The 22,318-nt window shown below is 35.6% G+C and overlaps 1 protein-coding gene across 30 annotated transcripts in view; it reads right to left on the bottom strand.

Moving 5' to 3' along the window:
* Adgrl3 (adhesion G protein-coupled receptor L3) overlaps positions 1-22,318 on the bottom strand; it is an 878,168-nt gene that overhangs the window by 171,964 nt on the left and 683,886 nt on the right. For 26 of the 30 annotated variants that reach the window (XM_087187879.1, XM_004849675.4, XM_021262304.2 and 23 more), the window contains 3 exons: positions 20,502-20,605; positions 11,924-12,109; positions 8,899-8,937 (listed from right to left, as the gene is read on the bottom strand). In XM_087187879.1, the coding sequence (XP_087044005.1) occupies positions 8,899-8,937; positions 11,924-12,109; positions 20,502-20,605 (329 nt within the window). The remainder of the gene's footprint in view (positions 1-8,898; positions 8,938-11,923; positions 12,110-20,501; positions 20,606-22,318) is intronic. The other 4 variants (XM_021262301.2, XM_087187871.1, XM_004849670.4 and 1 more) reach the window with 1 other exon arrangement.

Here is a 22,318-nt window from a genome sequence, read left to right as displayed (position 1 = left end):
ATTGCTATATAGATGCAATGCAATCCCAATTGAAATCTCAGCAGCATACTTTACAGACCTGGAGAAAACAATCCAAAAATTCATTTGGAACAAGAAGAGACCCAGAATAGCAAAAGCAATTCTAGGTAACAGAGACATGGCAGGGGTAACACAACCCCCAATTTGAAATTATACTGCAAAGCTACTGTGATAAAAACAGCATGATACTGGCAAAGAAACAGACCTGAGGACCAGTGGAAGAGATTAGAAGATGGAGAAACAACTCCAGGCACACTCAGCCACCTCATCTTCAACAAAGGAGCCAAACACCCTCATTGGAGGAAAGATAGCCTCTTTAATAAATGGTGCTGGAAAAGTTGGGTTTCAACTTGCCAAAGATTAAAACTAGACCTATATCTCTCACCATGCACTAAACTAAAGTCGAAATGGATTAAAGATCTAAATATTAAAACAGAAATGCTTAACCAGCTGGAACACAGGTTGGATAGAACTCTTGAAGACAATGGTGTAGGAAAAGATTTTATGAACAAAACCTCAGTTACCTGTGAACTAGCACAAACAATCAACAAGTGGGATATCTTCTTACTAAAAAGCTTCTGCACAGCAAGAGACACCACCAACAGAGTGAAGATACAACCTACAATGTGGGAAAAAATTTTCACCTGCTGTTCCTCAGGCAAAGGTATACTATCTAGTATCTATAAAGAACTTTATAAAATCAGACCTCCTAAATTTAAAGACCTAATCCAAAAACAGGCATCTGAAATGAACAGACATTTCTCAGTCAAAGAAGTAGAAATAGCAAATAAACATATAAAAAATGTTCAACATCACTTGTCATTTGAGAGATGCAAATGAAAACAAAGCTGAGATTCCACCTCACTCCAGAAAGAATGGCTACTATCAAGAAATCAACCAATAACAAATGCTGGAGGGGCTGTGGGGAAAGAGGAACACTGCTCCACTGCTGGTGGGGGTGTAGACTTGTGCAACCACTGTGGAAATCAGTATGGAGATACCTCAAAGAATTAGGACTGGAAGTCCCATTTGAGCAAGCTATTCCCCTGGTGGGTATCTTCCCCTAAGAATTAAAAGAATGATACCACAGTGATATATGTGCACTCATGTTCGTGGCAGCACAGTTTGTAATAGCTAAAACTTGGAAACACCCCATATGCCCATCAACTAGAGACTGGATAAAGAAAATGTGTTTTTTTAAATAAAATGGAGTACTACTCAGCCATAAAAAATGAGAAATTAGAGATATTTATAGATAAATGGATCTACACTGAGGTGATACTCTTAAGTGAAATAAATAGGACACACATGTATAAATACTGAATAGTTTCTCTAGTGTGAGAAAGTGAAAGTGTAAATAAAGACACAAAGTATAATAGATAATGTGAAACAGGAAGAAAAGGGGTAAAGGTGAAGGGGAAGTGGGAGGGGTAGGTAGGGGAAAGGAAAGAAAGGAATGGAATTCATATGAGAAAATGAAAAAATGGAAACAAAGTCTTTGTAAATAGGGAGGGATAGAGTGGTTGAAGGGAGGGCAGGGAAAGGGGGAAAAATAAGAACCAAGAGTGATTATGTAAATGTGCAAATTTCCAATGATAAATGTCATTATATTGTATACCTAAAATGTACCAATAAAATTAAATTTAAAAGAAGAAAAGAAAAAAAAAGAACATCATTTGGTTAAAAACAAAAAAAAACAGCGAGAGGTACTTCTTTTGTAGTAGATGAAAACTTTATCTTTGGAAAGAGAATGGTGTGCTTTTTTACTCCTCATCAGAATTACTTTCTAATGCATTCACAAAACATCTCCATACAAACTGCAGTGAGACTATTTCCTTGTTTATAGGAAATTTGCAAATGGAAGAGGCAAAAATAACTGTAAAGCAGCTATCTCTGCTTGACCTGATATTTTGCCAGAGGAGTTTTGAGAGATTCCCAAAATGATGTTCTTTCCACGTCAAAGCAGGATCTCCATCAACACCTGATATTGTACTTTGGAGGACTTTTAAATTTATGAATTGCCTCTGCTTTGGTTACATGTGATTTTCGATCTTTTGATTCAATTATTGATTTATTGCTGCATTTAATGAGTACAACTTGTAAGAGGGAATTTCTCTAACTATTCCTTTATCCAAAGAAAACTACTCTAGTTTTGTAGTTAAAAACCCCTTTCTTTGATCTCCATGTCTTTTTAAAATAGGTTTTGGGCACAAGAAACATGCAGGGTGTAGATTTGTATTTTCTCTCTTACACAAATCAAGTGAAGATTTATCAAGCTGTGAAGTATATTAAGTTCACTGGGTTTTAACAAAGGGTTACAAAACCACAAGAACCTGCTGTGATTCAAACTCTTTTCAGATGTCCTTTTAATTATATTAAATGAAAGTTTGGGTTGCCTTTGATGCTGATGGGCAAACACAGAAATCTCTTGAAAGAGCTGCTAAAAGTACTCCCTGTTGCTGTAGTTAATATACTACACTATATGCACAGGGCTAGCCAATTTATTCTAGCCACTTTAACAAGGATATCCAGCCTGACAGGCCACACAGAATAGTATCACAAGTCAAGCAAAGCACAAATCATTAGAGGACTACGAAAGTTGTTTGACATGCACCACAGAGCTCTTTGTCACACAGCCAATTAAGTGACCAAACAAGGAACTTGAAAATACTCATTAATTTCTTCCCAGCAGTATAAATGGGGTTTAGAATCCTTCCTGTCTTATGTGCAGGCACACAAGTAAAACTAGCGTAATTCAATTTGCACTTTGTCAAAGGTGCAAGCAACAGCAACCCTGGTTCAGAGAATGTCTGCATTAATGATTTGAAAAATGAAAGAATAAGGCAAAAATATTGAGGTATTATATATAAGATAGATACCTAGGCTTGGAATTTTTTATGCTAATCAAAAGTTTACATTGTTTTATCTGTAAAAGCTGTTTCAGGACTTCTGAGCAGATTTAGCAACAAAATTATATCCCTCCTTGAAATAACAACTTCAGGTGATTCCAGGATATCAAACTCCCCTGATCTTCCCAATGCATAAATCTGCTAGCTCCTCTTCTCCTTGACCTCTTAGTATTCCAGGGGCTTAGAGTGCATTGGTCAGCTTTCTCATTGCTAGGAAAAAATACCAAACATTCACAATTTAAAGGCGAAGAGCCTTAATTTGGCTTACAGTTTCAGAAGTTTCAGTCTGCAACTGGCTAGCTTCCAAGCAAAAACATCACAATGGAAGAGTGTGGTGAATAAAGTTGCTCAGTTCATGGTGACTGAGAAGCAGAGAACAACACCATAAAGGAAGTGGCAAGGGACCAGATATAATATCCAAGGTCACGCCTTCATGATCCACCCAGACACCTAGAGAAGTATGCTTTACTAATCTCCTGGGTGGATCCCACACCAATCAAGTTGGCACTCTACCATACTTGCCACCTCCCAACCCATATCCACTTGATGACCCCAAACTCCTCTTACACCATACTTAATCCCTTACCCCAAAATATCAAGAATTCCAGCATTTCTCAAAAGCTTGGGTCAATGTCTCCTCTAAAACTTAAGGAAAACTCTTAGCTATGAACCTCTGTAAAATTTAAAAAGCTGGTTAATTAATCCTAAAACATAGTAACACAGCATTCCTACTATAAAAGATAAGAATGGAACTATAGAAAAGAATAGAACCAGGGACAGGGATTTAGCTCAGTGGTTCCACAGCCTGCCTCGAGAATGCAAGGTCCCGAGTTTGATTTCCGGTACGAAAAAAAAAAAAAAAAAGACTAGGACCAAAGCAAGATTGAAACCTAGCAAAGTAAAGTATAAATCCTGTTGTTCCATGCCCAGCATCTGGGACATATGGTGCTTAAAATGTGAGTTCCAGAGATCTTGGGTAGCCCTACTCTTGTGGCCTTGCTGTTTGCAGCACACATGGTCTCTCTTCTAACAGTCCGCAGCTTTCCTCAATAGATGTTTCTTGTTGCAGGCTTATCCAACTTCCTGTGTTACCCACTGCACCTTTGTTTTTGTTTCCACAGCTTCACATACACACCTCACAGGGCACACTGTTTGGCTTCCAGGCTATTCTTTTAAATCTGGATATAAGATTCTATGCTCTGAAAGCTCTTGCTTTCTGCATGCCTAAAGACCCAGCATCACATGGATGAAGTCAAGGTCTGGTGCCAGCCCAAATGGTAGCCAGGCTCCCTTGGATCATGGTTGCAGGAGCCTCTGATTGTCTGGATGGATGAGTATGCTAAATAAATACCGGGAAACCAATTCCCCAGACCTTTTTTGAGCAGGAATCCCAAGGAGTTTCTTTTCAAATGAAAAGGATTACACTTTTGCAATTTTGAGCCTGCCATGAGTGGGGTCTTGCTGATTCCTGAAATACCTTCAAGGCATCTTTCTTCTGCTCTAGGTTCAAAGTATTTGGTTTCTTTTTCTCTTCAACAACCATACCTCATTTGGCCCCAACTTATATATAGCCCTTTTGGGGCCTAAATTTAAATTTCTCAATTATTTTTGGTTTAGCTTTCTGCTCTCAATTCTTGTGATAAATGTACCTAAAAGCAGCCATTAGTACCCATGCCTTACCCACACCATTGAGTGGCCTTGAAATTTTCTTCACAAGATCAATTAGTCACCACCTTAAAAATTCAGGCTTATCCAGGGTCTATGGACATCAAAAAATGTGGACAAACTTTCTGCCAAGGTATAATAATCATGCCCTCTAGTCCATTTCCCAATTGAGTCCTCATTCCTGTCCAACACCTCATGATCCTGGCCTATGCTGTCCCCACTCCTACCAGCATTCTGATTTTCAACCAAATATGCCCATCACAGTCTACTTACAAAATTCTAGGGCTTCTCCAGTCACAACTCCAAACCTTTGCAAAATCCTCCCTTAAACCAGTTCCAAAGGCTTCTCAAATTATTGTCAGATATAGGCATAGCAATGACCTCACTTTTGGTATCATTAATTTTCTGCATTGATATGCTTTCCAGTTGCTGGGAGAAAATATCCAGCATCTGCAACTTAAATGAGAAGAGCTTTAATTTGGCTCATGGTTTCAGGAATTCACTCCATAATCAGGTGGCTCCAAGGCAAAAGCTTCACAGTAGAAGGGCTTGGTGGAACAAAGCTTCATGGTGACTGAGAAGCAGAAGAGGAGGACAGCACCAGAGAGAAAAGGGGCCAGAAACCAGGCATAGGCCCTAAGGTCATGCCTCCAAACACATCCAGAGTGTGCTTTATTAATCTTCTAGGTGTACTCTTAAGGCAATCAACTTGACCAGCCAACTTGTCACAGATGTCTAGATTCTTTTCTCTCCCTACAGTCATTCCCTTGATGAATTAATCTAGTGTAGTATTTTTTTCTTGATTTTCATTCCAAATTTAAAGCAATTAGGATGAGGATAATAAGGATACTTTTTGAGAAAGACCTTTAAAAGGAAAAAAACGGCTTTATACAGAGATTAGGAAAATAAGCTTTTAATTTACATCTTGATTTATAAAATAATGAATTTCAAAGTATATGAAATTGTCAAAGTTTTGGAAAAGACATTGTTTTGGGAGGCATAGATATATATATATAATATACATCTCTACTGGATGAGCTGTACTCAGTGTGAGCAATAGGTACAATAATAATTCTTCACCACTAAAAGCTGAAGATCATTTTTGAGCAATATTAGGATTGTTTTTTATTGCAATCTATGCTCCTTTTCATGGGGCCATTGGGATAATTAGCCTTTCGGTATTTAAATCTATGAAATGCATGGTCATTCAAACATGAATCTCTGATGAAAAATTAATAGCACAGTTTATTCAATGGCTGATTTCCTGGTGTTATAATTGACTAGCTGTGAATAAACGTTTCAGCTATTGATTAAATAGCTGATAAAACCAAATGCAAACAGTATTGGTGAAGCAGAAATGCTCTGCTCAATAATACATGACACCACTTATGATCATTTACTCGTAGATTTTTATTCTATGAAATTTCACAATGAAAAATACTTCAGTCTGTTTGAATCTGGTTTTATGATTCCTATTGTTTCTACATTCAGAGTAAATTCAGAGCTACCTGTGATATAAGTACTATATACACTGGAAGGCTTCAAACACTGAATTTGACATAACTAGCTAAAAACTGATATTGCAAACATTTGATGGGTCATGAACAACAGGATAAAAACTTGGCATCTCTAGCTTCACACTGCATCTGTCTCCTTTCCTACCTTAAATTTTGAGTCAGATTCCCGTTCAATTCTGCACATAAACATAATCACTTAAAGAGTATCTGTATGTATACTGCTAATAGAAGGTTGATTAGTCCTAAATTTACTTAACGTCTCTCATCCTCTTTCAATACTGAAGACATCATAAGAGAGGAACAATGATATGTTCAAGATTCCAGGAAAAGCATCTTCTGAAGGCAGATCACTCCATGATGGGAAGTGCGGCTACCCACTAAATAGGAGCTTTGATCTGATGTAAGGAATAGCGCAATCACCCAAAGGAATGAGGACTTCCCTTGTGCTACCAGGATCTAGCAGACCAGGCCTGAGATAATGACCAAGGAGACCATAGTCTGACCAAGACTGTTTAGCTATGCATACTATACATACTTTTGGTACTAACAAACACAAGGCTTAGAACCCTAGTCCTCATGCTATCTTTTGCATATTTCACATACAAACAGAAGGGCAGATGTGAGCTGTCAGCTATCCCCTATGTTAACTGATATATAGATGAATAACTAAAAGGTGGTTGGAACAGTTTTTGAAGTAACATAAATTTCTGAAAAGTGAATAGTGCTTAATAATTAATAAGTGTGTCTAAAACTTATTAATCAACATTGTCTACTAGATGGTAGAATGGTAGGGCAGAGACATTATTTGTTTTATTCCCTAATTTTTTTTGGGGGGGGTACCGGGGATCGAACTCAGGTCCTTGTGCTTTCGAGGCAGGTGGCGGAACCACTGAGCTAAATCCCAGGCCCTATTCCCTAATGTTTTTGAGGAAAGGGAAGGAGTTTGTGTTTGGAATTTTAAAATGTGGCACCTGGAAAAATAAACTTTGCCAGCCAGAATTAAGCAAATGATTCTATTGTAACATACAGAGATACATTCAGACATTCATTAAAATGTTTACTGTACTGTGCTTTTCCCAACCTCTAACTTTTCCCTACAGCCATCTAGTACTTTTTCTATGATTCTGTGCTAAGACACTTCCTTATTATACATTCAATTCCCAGTTTTATATTAGCGAGGAAGATAGTGAAAGGGAATATTCAGATCATTGAAAATATACAAAGGAATGAGTTAATATTTAGTATTTACATCAACCTAACCTCTTAAATATTTTTGTTAAAAAGTCAATGCTTCTATATTATTTTCAAATGCAAATAAATTGATAAAGTTTAATTTTACAATCTTATAAGCATTAAGTTGATTCTTGAGGGAATATCTTTAGACATCAGATGGGCTTCCTCTTTAAAAATACTGTGCTATGCATACATAGAAAATAAATTTTATAGCCACACTGTCATATTCTGTTCCTCTATCCCTCTGTCCCTCTGTCCTTCCCTTCCTCTCTCCCTTCCTTCCTTTCTTCTTTTCTATAAAGATAGTTGGAGTGTTTGCTCCTGAGTTTGCTCTATTTCACGCAAAACCCATAAACCATAGGGTTTATTTCTTAGAAACAAAACACATTAGCTGGATAAATATTACATTTGCCTTGGGATTAATAATTTTGCAATGAGAAAGTAAGATAGCCACAACGAAACTTGAGCCAATGAAGAGTTCCATTTTGGAACGGAAACATGCCATTCCAAGTATCCTAGACTATTTGTCTTATATTGAGGTAGGATTAAAAAAAATAGACAAAAAGGAGACAAAAATTATAATTTTAAAACTTAACATTATAGTTTCAGGACTCAAACCCAGTTTGAACTTTTCTTCCCCTCTCTCCTCTAAACCTTGGCAATTCCCTTTCATCTATATGGATTTGGCAGTCCCCTTTTTGCTTGCAAATGGTCTTCCTTCACCTGTGAATAGACCACATTCACCTATAGGTTTTCCCCTACAAATAGACTATTCTTTTTCTTTGGGTGTACCACCTTCCTCTACTCACTAAACCAAGACCATGAATATAAATTGTCAAATTCCACAGATATCCAAAAACATAAGTATTCCTACACTTGATCTTAGCCAAAAGGCCGAGAAGCAATGAAAAACATAAGTATTCCTATTTCCAAACTAGAGTGTGCTGTTCTCTCTTTTGAGGGCCCACACTCTCTTGAATGTGTACTAAAATTCCTGCCTAAAGGACCCTTCCCTTGCCTCTTCCTGATGGGTTATAACAAAGTCCTTTTCTGCTAGAAGAGTCAGTAAACCTCCAAACATTCTGTGTGTACGAACGGTTAAGTTGCTCAGTCCTGATCTGGGAACTTCCTCAGTCCTAGTCAGGTGACAGTCTGACACTTATGACACCGACTGAGTGCCATTTCTGAATGTTGGTACTCAATGTATAGATGAAAGGTTTATATACCTACCTTGCTGAAAAATTTGAGATACATCTATTTTGCCAGACTTAACTCACCTCTTAGTGATGATCAATGTCCACCCCTCAGGTTGCACCTCCTTCTTAGTCTGTGTTCCTCTTGTTTGACAGAGAACTGTCACTGACAAGTTTCATTTTGTTTCTTAGCACTTACTCTTGCTTATGTCCTTCCATTCCCATCCTTCCATTCCATTCCCTCCCTGAAACTTCTTTAGGTCAACACGGTATATTATCATTTTTCTATCAGATGTCCACACGCGTTACCACCAGCAGAGACAATTCAACAACTTATTACAGGTATAAAAACGCAGAAAGTACCTGGACATAGGCTCTGCAAGAGCGCTCTCTTTTCTGAAGCTGAATCCATTAAGACAGCAGATTAAACACAGAATAGAAAAAACAAGTTAATGACAGAAGAAAACACGAAAAATAAAAGAACACATCTACACAAAACACCTTACTTTTTGGTTCACTACTCTCTAGGAGAAAATGAAAGCAAAGCAGCAGCAAAATGTAGTCAATGGCTTGAAATATAGTAGCTAATACCCTTTCAGAACAACCCCTTGAAAATTGGATGGTATAAAGCTGTTAATGAGAAGAAGAAATGTTTGAATACATTTAGTAGAAATCAGTAGCAATCAGTATGCTTCACTCATTTGAAACGATCCATTTCACATCAGGTTAGTTATTAACTTATGGGTAAAAAATGAAAAGCTAAAAAGTTAAGTAAATTATGTAAAAGGTTTGGAACCTATTTTAAAGATAGTAGATTGTGATTTGCAGACAATATAGATGGTTAATGTGCACACATATTATGTGTTTGTTTATACGTACAAAAAAATCTATTTATTGGAAAAACAGAAAAATCCACTTATGACTATCTGATTTTAAGGAACAGATATCAAGACATAAATAACTTCTGATAAAAAGGTGATTAATATTTGATTTGTTGAATTTTATATTTCTTGAAGAAATTGTTTTGAGGAATTTAACGAAAAAGACACATTTTAGAAACTTTGGTGGGATAAGAAGCCTGTCTTTTGCTTACACAAAGAATAATGATTTTCTAGACAAAAGGTTGGCAGCATCCTATTCACCCCCAAGTATCTTTTCCTGGTGCTTAAGGGAATAAGCAGTAACAGTTTATTCATTGTTTAAAGAAGTACCCCCAATTTTTATATATTAGATTGTAAATTTTCCTCATCCCTACTGTTTTTTTCTCACTTCAGTAGCCTTTATTTGAAAAAAGAAAATTATCCAGTTTTAAGAAGCAGTTACTCTGATGCTTTCGTGTAGCTACTACTCTCTGTACTCTAATTGATGCATTTTTCCAAGAGCTTGGAAGAGTTTCTCCTCTGAAGAATTAAGAGAGGAATGAGTCCAAATAAATTGCTGGGGCTGTCTTTGGATCACTGACTTTCCTACTCATTTCGCAGGACTCTAAACCCTCCACAATTTCAGTGTGGAGCTCAACTGATTCGTACCAAGTTGACTTTGCAAATCTGATGCGTTGTAACTGCTTCGGGGAAAACGGGAACCACAAGAAATTAGAAGGAGCCAGCAAGCACGTGAACAACCTTTACCTTCCCTTGTCCTTACCACATCATGCAAATTAACATATGACAAATCATATTACACAAACAACTGAAAAAAGCCAAATGGGAAACAAAAGAGAGCAGTAAAAGGCCTCGTAAATGGAAATTCGGCCATTATGTAAGTTATTTGATATTCGGAGTAGGCAAGCTGATTAGCTATAGCCAGTTAGAATGTGACATTAATTGCCAGCTTTACCTGATCTCCTCAGACATCAACATTTTTAAATAAAGATACAAAGTACTGCTGTAACAAGTCATGTTATGGATATGTAACACTAATAGAAATTACTGCCACCAGTGTATTATGAAAACAATAGCTGGCAGCATTATTCACTAATCGTGCCCAGTTAGCCTGGATAATAACATTAAAATCACAGCACGCCCAGATTATACAGGCAGCTGTAGATTATATGATCAGGCTTAATTGCGACTCTGTCAGGCTACAAGTGAAAAATTTTTTAAAGTTTTATATGCTCAGCATGAAAAAAAACCTTAATAATTTATATCTAATAGATAAAATTGTACCTGTTTTCCAGAGAAGACATTGCAGGAAAAATTATTTGCCTGGCTTTTCTGTATTGAACAATCATTAGTTTTAAAAAATGTCTTCTATCTTGATGAATGAGTCTTACCCAGTAAGACACAGAAGAACTAACTGCATTAAATGACAAGTCTGCAAAGTCTTTCAATCTAAAGGGGAATGGCCTTTTACTGAATTCGGCAGAGGAACGTAAGTCTTTGTCAAATTCTCAATTTTCTAAGTGGGAAGATTATCAAAATATTAAAGGATCTAAAATTCAGTTTCAATCACTGAGAATTACTACTACACAAATCCCAGTCAGAGACTGTTCACATTCAATGGTGTCAATCCTCATATACTTTTTACCATGAGGTTAATTTAAAATGTCATAATTTGTAACACAGAAAATGATACTCTATGTAAAGTGATATTCTATATAAATTGTAAAACATATGTATCTTTTTAATTCATATATTTTATATTAATAAACTATATAGATATTAACTTTCAGGATAGTGAATTTTTTCTGAAAGTATTATTTTTCCTGAAATTTAAAATATGGTTTTCATTATTTACAATTCGGATTTGCTGAAATATACTTAAACTTAAAAAAAAATTTTTTTTTTGGTACCAGGGATGGAACTTTAGGACCTTGTGCTTGACAGGTAGGCACAGTGCCCCTGAGCTAAGTTCCCAGCCCTTTAAACTTCAAAAATTTTAATGTTACTGATGCAAAATCTGCATAATTTAAAAACCAAAATGAAGTAAAAATTAAAAATCACTTGCTCCATGAATTTTTAAAGTAATATTAATTAGGTTTAAATATTTCAGTTTAAAAACATCTAAAATGGAGTATTAATACTCTATTCTCTAAATTCCTACTTATTGACTACACACTTGTTTTACTGTCAATCGTTTTACTAAAAGTTTAAAGAAAAAACTGAAACAAAATAAACTGCAATAGTCCACATTAATCTTTTCACAATTTAGCATAAAAAACAGTAGTTATACAATGAAAAACAGAATTGTAAATTCAAAAGATAAATGGGCAGATTATCATTCATTATTTATTTGAAGTAAAAGTCAAATGCTGCCATTATAATACTTAAACTGCAAACAGAATTATCAATTCCTTTCTGAATGATCTGCTTCTATAAAATGAAGAAAAGCAGTAAAGTTGCACTAACTTTACTGTAACTTCCCGGATTGACACAGCCGGGCTCCTTACCTTGTTCAGACTCCGTGCTGCACTGTCTTTGCCCCCTGGGGTCAGGTTCCTGAGCTGCACGTCCAGGAGCCCCACGAGCTGATCCATGGCTCTGACAGAGTAGGTGATGTCCCCAGCATTCAGGTGACTGCGGGTCTGTTCGGCCAGCTCTCTAGCAATGTTGGCAGCTGTCTCTCCAGATTTTAACTGCAATTTTGAAACAAAACAGAAAAAGATCTTACACAAATACTTTTATTGGTCTCTTGCCAATTGCTTTTGCATATAAATTTGAGTCATTCAGGCAACAAATAGTTATTAAAGTCCATCTATACCCGGTTGAGAGCTCCAATTTTTTCTGCTAATTCATCCTTTTGTTCAAAACCTAACTTTAAATTCCTGACTTCAGGAAGTTTCCCCTGAGGAATTCCACCCCACCCCCACCCCCGCCCCAGGGCTACAGCAGCGAACAACATTCCTGCCCTTTTCCAGTTTGTAAGTGTCCTGTCTCAGCCTCCCGGAGTGCTATTACAGAATTGCTCTACTATGCCCAGCTGAGGAACCTTACTTCTAAAACTTATTCTCATTTTAATTATCCATTTGGTTGGAGAAGGTCTAAGGTTTGCCCTATTTTTTCTGTGTGAGCTTTTAAAATTGGACTTTGATAAATGTGTACTATGAATTCTTAGTCATATTCTACATTCTTAGATGCAAATACAGTGCAAACTTTCATTTTTGCAAATTTAGCACTTAGTGAGCTAAGCAGATACTAAATGAATACTAAGCATTAGTGAATACTAAATGAATATTAACTGAACTAAATGAATATTCATCAGCGGCTGAACTCTGTGAAGAACTTACCCCAAATAAAATCCCTACTTTCAAAGTGATTTTCCTCTTCTTACTAAATGTCTCATAAGAAATTTTGTTTTCCATATACTGGGTAGCAAATTACTGTTTAGTTTCCAGCGTTTTTCTTTTCGGAACTACATGCTGATTTTTCAAATACGTTCTATGGCAATATATCAAGTTGTCAACAGTTCAAAGATATTATACGAAATGAAGGCTAATACCCCATGATCAGCTGAACAAATTTAATAGCCCTGGGTAATAATAAGATAGGAATATATACTAAACTATAAGAAAGATATAGAAAGTACTTTAAAAAGGGAAATAAGTATAATTTCTTGAGTTATATCTTTTTTTAGTTATGAATATTCTTTTAATAAAACAGGAATGGAACACATATAAAACATAGAGACAAGTGTGCAGTGTTAACAGAACGGTCTTTTAAGGGCCTGTTAATGGTTTTAAGTGTATCTTTTTAAATTTTAGCTCACCCCATTACTATTTAAATGCATAATAATGTCAGTATTTAAGAACTGGTTTTCTTTGCTTCTTTTCTTTTTGTGAGATAATTCAATATAAAGCACATGGCTACAACCAAAAAAGATCTTTTCTTTGCATACTCTCTGTCTAATGAGTTTCAACATAAGTAGAAAGATATTAGCACAACTTCAACTCTTAGTCATGAGAGAGACTATCACTATATAGAATGCATATAGCTCCTATACAGAAAACATTACCAGTGTCTGTTAAGTTCTGACATATAAACACTGTATAATCAACAATTTCTTACTATTATTACACATAAAAAATAATTCCATACATGTATATAGTAATAGAAAATGTTCAAAGACGACCATTTTAGCTTGTTTATGATAGAAAAATGGGATATGATTATTTAACACCGCTCAGTAAACAGTAGACCCTTGGCTTACTAACTCAATTGGTTCCAGAGGGCTGGTTCTAACTCAAGTTGGTTGTAAGTCAATACTGCTGTGATCTGGATGTTTACCCAGGTATACACAATGGATAACAAGAGGCAGATGAATCTTAACCCAAGTTGTTCCTATGTCAGGCCAGTCATAACTTTAGAGTCCACTGTATATGTACCATACAATAGTTTAATATATGAAGGAAACCAATATTATTAACTTCAGTATTCAAGATAAAAACATGCTATTTATAAAAATTACATATACATTTTCTCTTTATATAAAGAATAATACATGTAGTGTTCTCTATATATACAGGATAGTCTCCAGCTTATGTATACTTTTTATGTATTCTGTATATACTCTCTCTCTCCTCCGTCCTTGCCTCTTTCTCTCTCTCCCTCTCCCTCTTGCGCTCACTCTCACCCTCTTCTCTCTCCTCTCTCTCTCTAAGCCTGAGAAGAAACAAAAGAGAAATCCTTCTCTGTACTGATGAAATTTTATAAGAATATATAAATGTAAGGAGGCTATGTTAAAGTATTATTATATAGTTAGGAAGTACTTTGTAGAAATCCTTGAAATTAAAAAAAAGCTACACTGAATTAAAGGAATTTGGAAAATTCTTTAGTCTTTAAATCTATCAGACCAAATGGATGACCTTACAGAGTTCATGGATAAGTATGCAACAAATTCTTGGGGATCAAGGGATTGCTCGTAGCCCACTGGTTGGTCCTGAAAGTATTTCTACATTGTCACAAAGTGACACAAGCATGATTGTAAGCCACATTTTAATTTTTACATATATTTTAGTCCTACTTACTGATGATCTAGTGAATCATTTAACAAAGTCTAAAATTCAGAGAGCTGGGGATGTGGATCAACAGTAAAGCTCTTGCTTGGCATCTGCAAGGCCCTAGTTTAATACCCAGCAGCAAATATATACACATATAAGTATTCAAATTCAGTATCTCACCAACAGGTACCAGTACTGGTGCAACTGGTAAGTAGCTTTACAAAAATCCTACAGTATACCTGAATACTTAGCTAGAATTCTTGTACTTTCCAAAGAGACATTCTTTTGATCAATGCATCATTTATAGTGTCTTCCATTTGTTATTTTCTACATATTACATTCTTATAATGAGGAATATATTTTTAAAATTGCTACTGTATTACCTTGTTAATCCCTGTATTCTTTCTTGGGTCATTGTTATTTTATTGCTTCCTTCTATTTATTTGTTACCACATGAGATTTTTTTTCTATCAGAAGTCAGGGCAGAAGGTCTCTGGGGTTTTTGATTTACAACGGTAAAAAAAAATTTTGAAATCTTCTAAGCTAGGCAAAATATTTGTTCATTATTAAGTTTTTCAAAACTTAATATGTAAGTAATGACTGTCATCTCTATTAGTGATCATGATGAAAAGCAAAATTACTTATTAAACAAACAGAAAATATGAGCACTAGTATCTTCATATTATAATTCAATTTTTTAGAATTTTAAAAGAATGGTCAATATTATTTCAATATTAGAGTGGATATCATTATAATGATACGGTGGAAAGCATGCCTATGTAATTTCCTTATGTAAAAATTTAAACTTTTTCTTATGTATAGTAATAGAAAGTTGAAAATGACCATTAAATCAAGATATAATTGTTCCCAACATAAAAGATATTGATGAGGGGCTAGGGATTTAGCTCAGTGGTTCCATCACCTGCCTCTCAAGTGCAAGGTCCCAAGTTCGATCCCTGGTACCAAAAAAAAGATATTGATGAGAAGTCCAGCTACCTATATATACATCAAGAACCAGGCACTTCTGTAAATAGTCAAATAGAAATTTGACAGTAGTAAATTATCTTAAAAATAATTATATTTTGTCATTTAAAATGTGTTTACTTATAAGAAGAAAATTAATTAAAACCATCCAAAAGAATTCTGAAATTCAATGTTCACCACTAAGAAAGTTGTGAGAGAAAAACTGATGTACAAATAAATTACACTTTATAAAAATGCTTACAACAAAAAAGTGAGAAGTTTTTAAGGTAAAATTTCCTGTAACTATCTCTCTCCTCATGTTAAAATGGGATAAATCATATCAAAAGTTTTTCTTTCTTTTAATAATTATTTGAACACTTGTTTTTTCCAGTGGATGTAATGATGAACTTTGTACCAATTTTCCCTCAGGGAACTTATATTCTACCAGTTGAGAACAAGGGTGCTGGTGCATAAAGGCAGATAATATTACTTTAAGAATGCAGTTGTAATAACAGAAATGTGCATGAGATATTATGGGAATATAATTCAGGGGAATCAAACACTTGAAAAAGCAAGGGATGGCAAGGAGAATGTAAGAACTAAGTAAAACCTTAAAAGGTAAACTGAGGGTGACCAGGTAAGATGGAGTGCTGGTAGAGGCTCTTGGAAAAGAAGAGCACCTAAATCAAGGAGAAGACTATAGAAAGTTAAATCCAGAATAACAATGGCTTTCTCTCAGTCTAACTTTCATAGACTAGAATTATTTTATTTCCATCAAAAATACACATCTATCCTGAATCTGCCTCAAGCTTCTACCATGAATACAGCGTTAAAGTCATTCTTTGCTTACAGATCTCATTAAAATGTCCATCTTTAACCTTTCTTTTACTGAAGTTTACTAAAATTTCTTACAAATAAGCACATACATACTGAGAAAACTATGAGTTTTATGAGGATTAGTAAATGAATGCCTGTACTTATACAGCAGGATTATATCCAGGATTTGAATAAGGGATAGGAAAGCCTGTGGCTTTAGTGAAGGATGATGATTAAGACAGAAATAATTGCTGTAATTCTGAGTTAGGTGAGTATAGAAAATAGTACTTCTTTCTACTGAAGGTGTTATGGCTTATATGTAGATGTCCCCCCAAAGTCTTATATGCTTATAAGTGAGGCTTTTGGGAGGTGACTGGATCATGGGTACATGATACTCATCACTAGCTTAGCTCACTGATGAGTTCATAGCTAAGTGTGACATTGGGAGATGAAGCCTGGTGGGAAAAGGTGGGTCACTGGGGACGCGGTTTGAAGTATATATGCCTCCTCTTCCCTTGATCCCTCTCTGCTTCCTGTCTGTCATGCCATGGACTGTTTCTCCTTTTCAATGCCCCTCTGCCATACTGTGGAACAAGATGACTATGGACTAAAACCTCTACAAACTGTGAGCTAAATAAACCTTTCCTTTAAGTTGTAGGTGCTGGGTATTTTGACCCAGCAATGAGAAAGTAACTAAGACAGTAAGTTAAGTATAATGTCTTACAATTTCTGATAAAATTAAGAAACAATTTACTTGCAGTTCATTGAAGACCTCCTGAGGAAGTTAAAATGAAGACATTAAGATATAGAAGACAGACTCAATCTAATCTTCCAGGGAAAATAGGTTTATTTTATATCATAAAATAGCAATATCACTTATAAATCTCTAGGTCTTTCTTCCACATAAAATGAAACAGCCTTGTACTATCTCAAAATCTGCCAGTAGCTTCTGTACTAACAAAAGAAAAAGGGCTGTGATCTGTGATAATACAGGCAACTCTTTTCACATAATAGTTGGACCTGGCCATGGAGTAAGAAGCATACCTCATTTTGCATGTAAATAATATGGAAGCTATTCAAAACTAGTATCACAGAATTTTAAATGGGAAAAGACTAGTGAGATTGTAAATTGTAATGAATTCTTTAAAGGTATGCAAAACAGAAAATAAAAACACTTTCTGAAAACTACAGTCTAAGCTGAGATCAAGTTGTAACTAGGAATTATGATTTTTATATAGCAGTCATTAGGCAGGTGAGAAAATAGAGCATTTTGTCACATGTACTTCAGGAGGCAGAGCTCTGAGCTAACTTGCAGCCTTTCAGTGAAAACTGAAGAATGCTTTTGCAACACTGATTTGAAGAAATATTTATTTATTTGCAATTCTATCCATTCATCCACCTGTATCTTTCCAGCCTTCCACCTACCCACCCAAAGACCCCTTCACCCTCACTGTTGGGATGGTGTTCCCTTTCTGTAAAAATTGTGCTTCATATTAAATCTCATCATTATGAAAGTATTCTGGATGGGTTCTTTGCAACAAATCCCCCCTGAACTGAAGCTTACATTTAAAAACTTACATTTTCTCTAGTGAAATGTAATCCATCTCTAACCACACATAAAATTTAATCTTTGGGCTGGGGCTTACTTCCATGGTAGAGGACTCCCCTAGCAAGAGCAAAGCCTTTCCAGAATCACAGGGAAAAAAAAATCTTTAACTTCATGAGTACATAAGTGGCCCAAATTCATTTATGAGTCCAAAACTACTGAGGCTATTTGATATCTATCTCTTAGACTGATTGTTGGGGAAAAAAAATTTCATTCAAAAAAATGTAAATCTAAAATTTGCTTTTTGCAACTAAAGTAAGTCCTGATTTTTATATATTATACTTGCAGTCTATAAGTATTTTCACAAATATAAAGAAAATATTGTTGATAATGAAATTATTGATAATGACCTAATCCATTTTATAGATGGGGAAATGTGAAGCAGAGCTTGCTGACTTGCTTATCCATCATAACTCAACTATCAAGATCCTCAGGCCAGTTCATTTTCCTTTAAAGACTTGGGAATCCCTCAGAGGCCCTGTAAAGCCAAGAAGGAGGTTGTTAGGGTCTGAATATTTGTGGCCCCCAAATGCATATGTTGAAACCTAAAAGGCATTAAAAGTGAAGCTCTGCAGAGGTGCTTAGGTCAGGGTGCAGAGCCCTAATGAATGGGACCTTTGCCTTTAGCACTGCCCAGACAATCTCCTGGGAGGCCTCTCCACCAAGTGAGGACACTGCAAGAAGTTACTACCTCTGCACAAGAAAGCAGCCCTTACCAGACAGTGAATCTGCTGGTACTCTAATCTTGGACTTCCCTGCCTCCAGAGCCATGGGAAATGAATTTGTTGTTAAGACAGAAGTGTCTAACCCCTTCAGAGAATCTTCAGCCACAAAACCCCTGGAGAGAAAGATACTACCTGTTCCAATGAGGCAGAAGTGGAGTGGGGAGAATAAATCATTACAGACATCTATTTTGCTTTAATTTTCCAATATGGCAGAAAAAAATCAGAGGAGAAGGCAAGAGACAGGAGGCAGCAAAGGCAAAGTAAAATGGTCTGAGCAGGAATCCAGAGCTAATAAGTGAGCTTGGGGATATGAAGGCAATCATAATCTGTTCACATCAGAGGCAGGGTGTGGTGAGTGAAGTCCAGATGAAGATAGAAGCTGTTATGACAACAGCTCCATTACTGACCCTGACCAGTTAAAAGCTGATGGAGAAGGTTACAATTTGAAGATTTAAAAAATTTACAGTATTGTTACAAGTTGTTATAAATTCCAGTTCCCCGGAGTTAATTTTAATATAATTGTAATATAACTTATAACCTTAGAGACTCATCAGGGTGAAAGAGAAATGCTCTGAATGGACAGAACTATTTATTACAAAACAAAAACATCCATCTACAAATCAAATGGGAAATAGCTGTCTGGTCTCTGAAAGGAATTATCTCTTTTGTTCTAAGATTAGCAAGGCTGCAGAGGAAAGAAAGGAATTAAGTATCATTATTAGTTAAAGTCACCCAGTAATTTCTGCAATGAAAAAGTCCAACCATATTCAGAAATTATCATAAAAACATTCAGCTTTCTAGGTGAATTACTGTTGAATTTATATTAACCCCTGGGCCAAGTACCTAGGGAGTTTCTTTCAAAAGTTGCTAATGTAAAAAGATATGCTACTGATCTCTTAATCTGATCACATCCAGCAAGAATTATTTGCCCTGGGGTCTGAGCTACATTGTAATAAAATCAAAGGACATAAAAACTATGGCAGGAACAGTGCTGAAATTGGAGAAGCATCATTATGAATTGCAACAAGTATGGAGATGCATATGTAAGAGGGTAACTAGAGTCAATATAGCTACTATTCTTTTATGATTTAGGGTAAATAGATAGTTATGGCTCATCTGCTAAATGATCTACTGGGTAGATATTTATGGATTATTATACAGTATATTATTGAGGATAAGCTTGGTTAAAAACAAATAGAGAAAAGAGCAAATGGCACAGGCTGGCTTTTAGTAAGGCCATCATTTGTAATATTTCTGATGAAAAAACCTCTTTCAGAAATTCCTCAGCACAGCTAATGTGCCATAGAAGGACTCTCCATTTTAGAAGTACATAAATCCACATAAATTGCTATAATAAGGATTCATCCCACAGCCCTTTTGGCATAAATGCACATCTGGCCTCTGTTTGTAATGAAATCAATTCAAAGCCCCACAGTGCATTAATAATAAAAATGTTCAGCATATTGCAACCAAATAAGCCCTGCACATTTGAGTTTGCAAGATTTTGTCACACGTGTATACTTTTAGCACTGATAAATGATTAGGTTACAGAATATTTACCAAGTGGCTTAAGATTTCAAAGATAGACTTTATTATAATTATTACTGCCACAGGAAAAAAAATCCATATGTAGTATGCTAGAAGGTTTTACTTGCTTGATTTATAATGCCTCTTGGACTTTTGTATCTGTAGTTCACAATACCATAGAAATTTTATTTAAAAAATTATTATAAGCAATTTTTAAAAACTGCTAAATTTTAAAATTAGCATATAGAATGTTGTCTTTAAATGTGAAATTAAATTAAAATGTGACAATTTTTCCACATTATTTTTTTTAAATTGATTCAGTTGTTCTTAGCAGTTACAATCAAAGAGAGGATGTAGTCTCAGCCAAAGCTTTCTTATCAATCATGACATTTACCTTCTGTGTGATATGGTTGACCCATGGAGAAGAACAGTTGCTGAGATCTGGTCCTTGGGGATCCCAAATTCCATCAGGAGCAAGGCATAGGTAAGTGGATACACCTATAACAAAGGAAGAAATAAGTCTGTTGCAAATACTCAACCCACTTTTCTTAGAATAACTGCATATCTTTGCTATGCTTAAAATATAAGCAAAATTAACGAGATAATTAAATTGAGATATGTCTATTACACTCCAGATATGGAGCTTGGCAAGCAACTGGCATTGGAGAAACGTTGTACAACAACAAACAAAAGCATTCAATATTCTGGAAGCACTTGCTGATAACTTTGCCAGGTATGGGGAAGAATTTATGAGTCAGATTAGTGTGGCATCTCTTGCATGGGTTGTACTGTCTGTCTGCAGAGGCAAGTAGTCTTAACGAATCAGCACATAGGTTTTACAGGAAACGACGGAAAGGACATTCCAAGTGGAGGAAAAAACATTGCCTTTGGGAGACCTGAATTTTTTTTTAATTCATTAAGTTAATTGGTATATTTTAGGCATATAATAGGGTGACATTTACCATTGGGAATGTGCACCTTTACATGGTATATCTTATTTTTTTTGCCCATTCCCCCTGCCCTCCCTTGGACCCCTCCACCCCTTCCTATTTACAAAGTCTTTGTTTCCATTTTTTTCTTTTCTTATATTTATTCCTTTCCCCTTTTTCCTTTTCCCTACCCATTCTACTTCCCATTCCCCTTTGGACCTTTTCTTCCTATTTCACATTATCTATAATACATTTTTATCCTTATTTACACTTTCAGTTTCTCACACCACAGAAGCTATTTGGTATTTACACGTGTGTCCTATTTATTTCACTTAAGAGTATGGCTTCAATGTGCATCCATTTAGATTTCATGAGCAAAACCTCAGTTGCGCATGAACTAGCACAAAGAATCAACAACTGGGATCTCATCTTACTAAAAAGCTTTAATCAAAAATAGATTAACTATAAAATAAATATACTGTTATTCAAAAAAACAAAAAAAGCTTCTGCACAGCAAGAGAAACCACCAACAGAGTAAAGAGACAACCTACAATGTGGGAAAAATTTTTATCAGCTCTCCTCAGACAAAGGTCTACTATCTAGAATATATAAAGAAATTAAAGAAATCAAACCTCCCAAATTTAAAGACCCAATCCAAAAATGGGCATCTAAAATGAACAGACATTTCTCAGACAAAGAAGTAGAAACAGCAAATAAACATATAAAAAATCTTCAACATCACTGGTCATTCGAGAGATCCAAACGAAAACAACGTTGAGATTCTACCTCACTCCAGAAAGAAAGGCTGCTATCAAGAAATCAACCAATAACAAATGCTGGTGGGGTTGTGGTGAAAAGGAACCCTGCTCCACTGTTGGTGGGATTGTAAACTGATGCAACTAAAATATGGAGATACCTCAAAGAACTAGGATTAGAGGTCCTATTTGATCTAGCTATTCCCCTGCTGGGTATCTTCTCAAAAAAATTAAAAGAATCATACCACAGAAATATATGTGTATCCATGCTTATAGTGGCCCAGTTTTTAATAGCTAAAACTTGGAAACAGCCCAATTGCCCATCTTTATCTTTCTGGATAAAGAAGATGTGGGTTGTTTTTTTAAAAATAAAATGGAGTACCACTCAGCCATAAAGAATGAGAAATTATAGACATTTAGACCTGAAGTTTTTTAACTGGAGGCTACTGAAAAAGAGTTATATTTAATAGAAAAGTGGGAAAATCAGATCACAAAGTCCCTTGTCTGTCACATGTGGGTGCTGGAAA

The sequence above is a fragment of the Heterocephalus glaber genome, unplaced genomic scaffold (genome assembly GCF_053883595.1).
Source record: "Heterocephalus glaber isolate CG9 unplaced genomic scaffold, H.glaber_assembly_v1.0 deba00001509, whole genome shotgun sequence".
Lineage (NCBI taxonomy): Eukaryota > Metazoa > Chordata > Mammalia > Rodentia > Bathyergidae > Heterocephalus > Heterocephalus glaber.
This window is presented reverse-complemented; position numbering and strand designations above follow the sequence as displayed.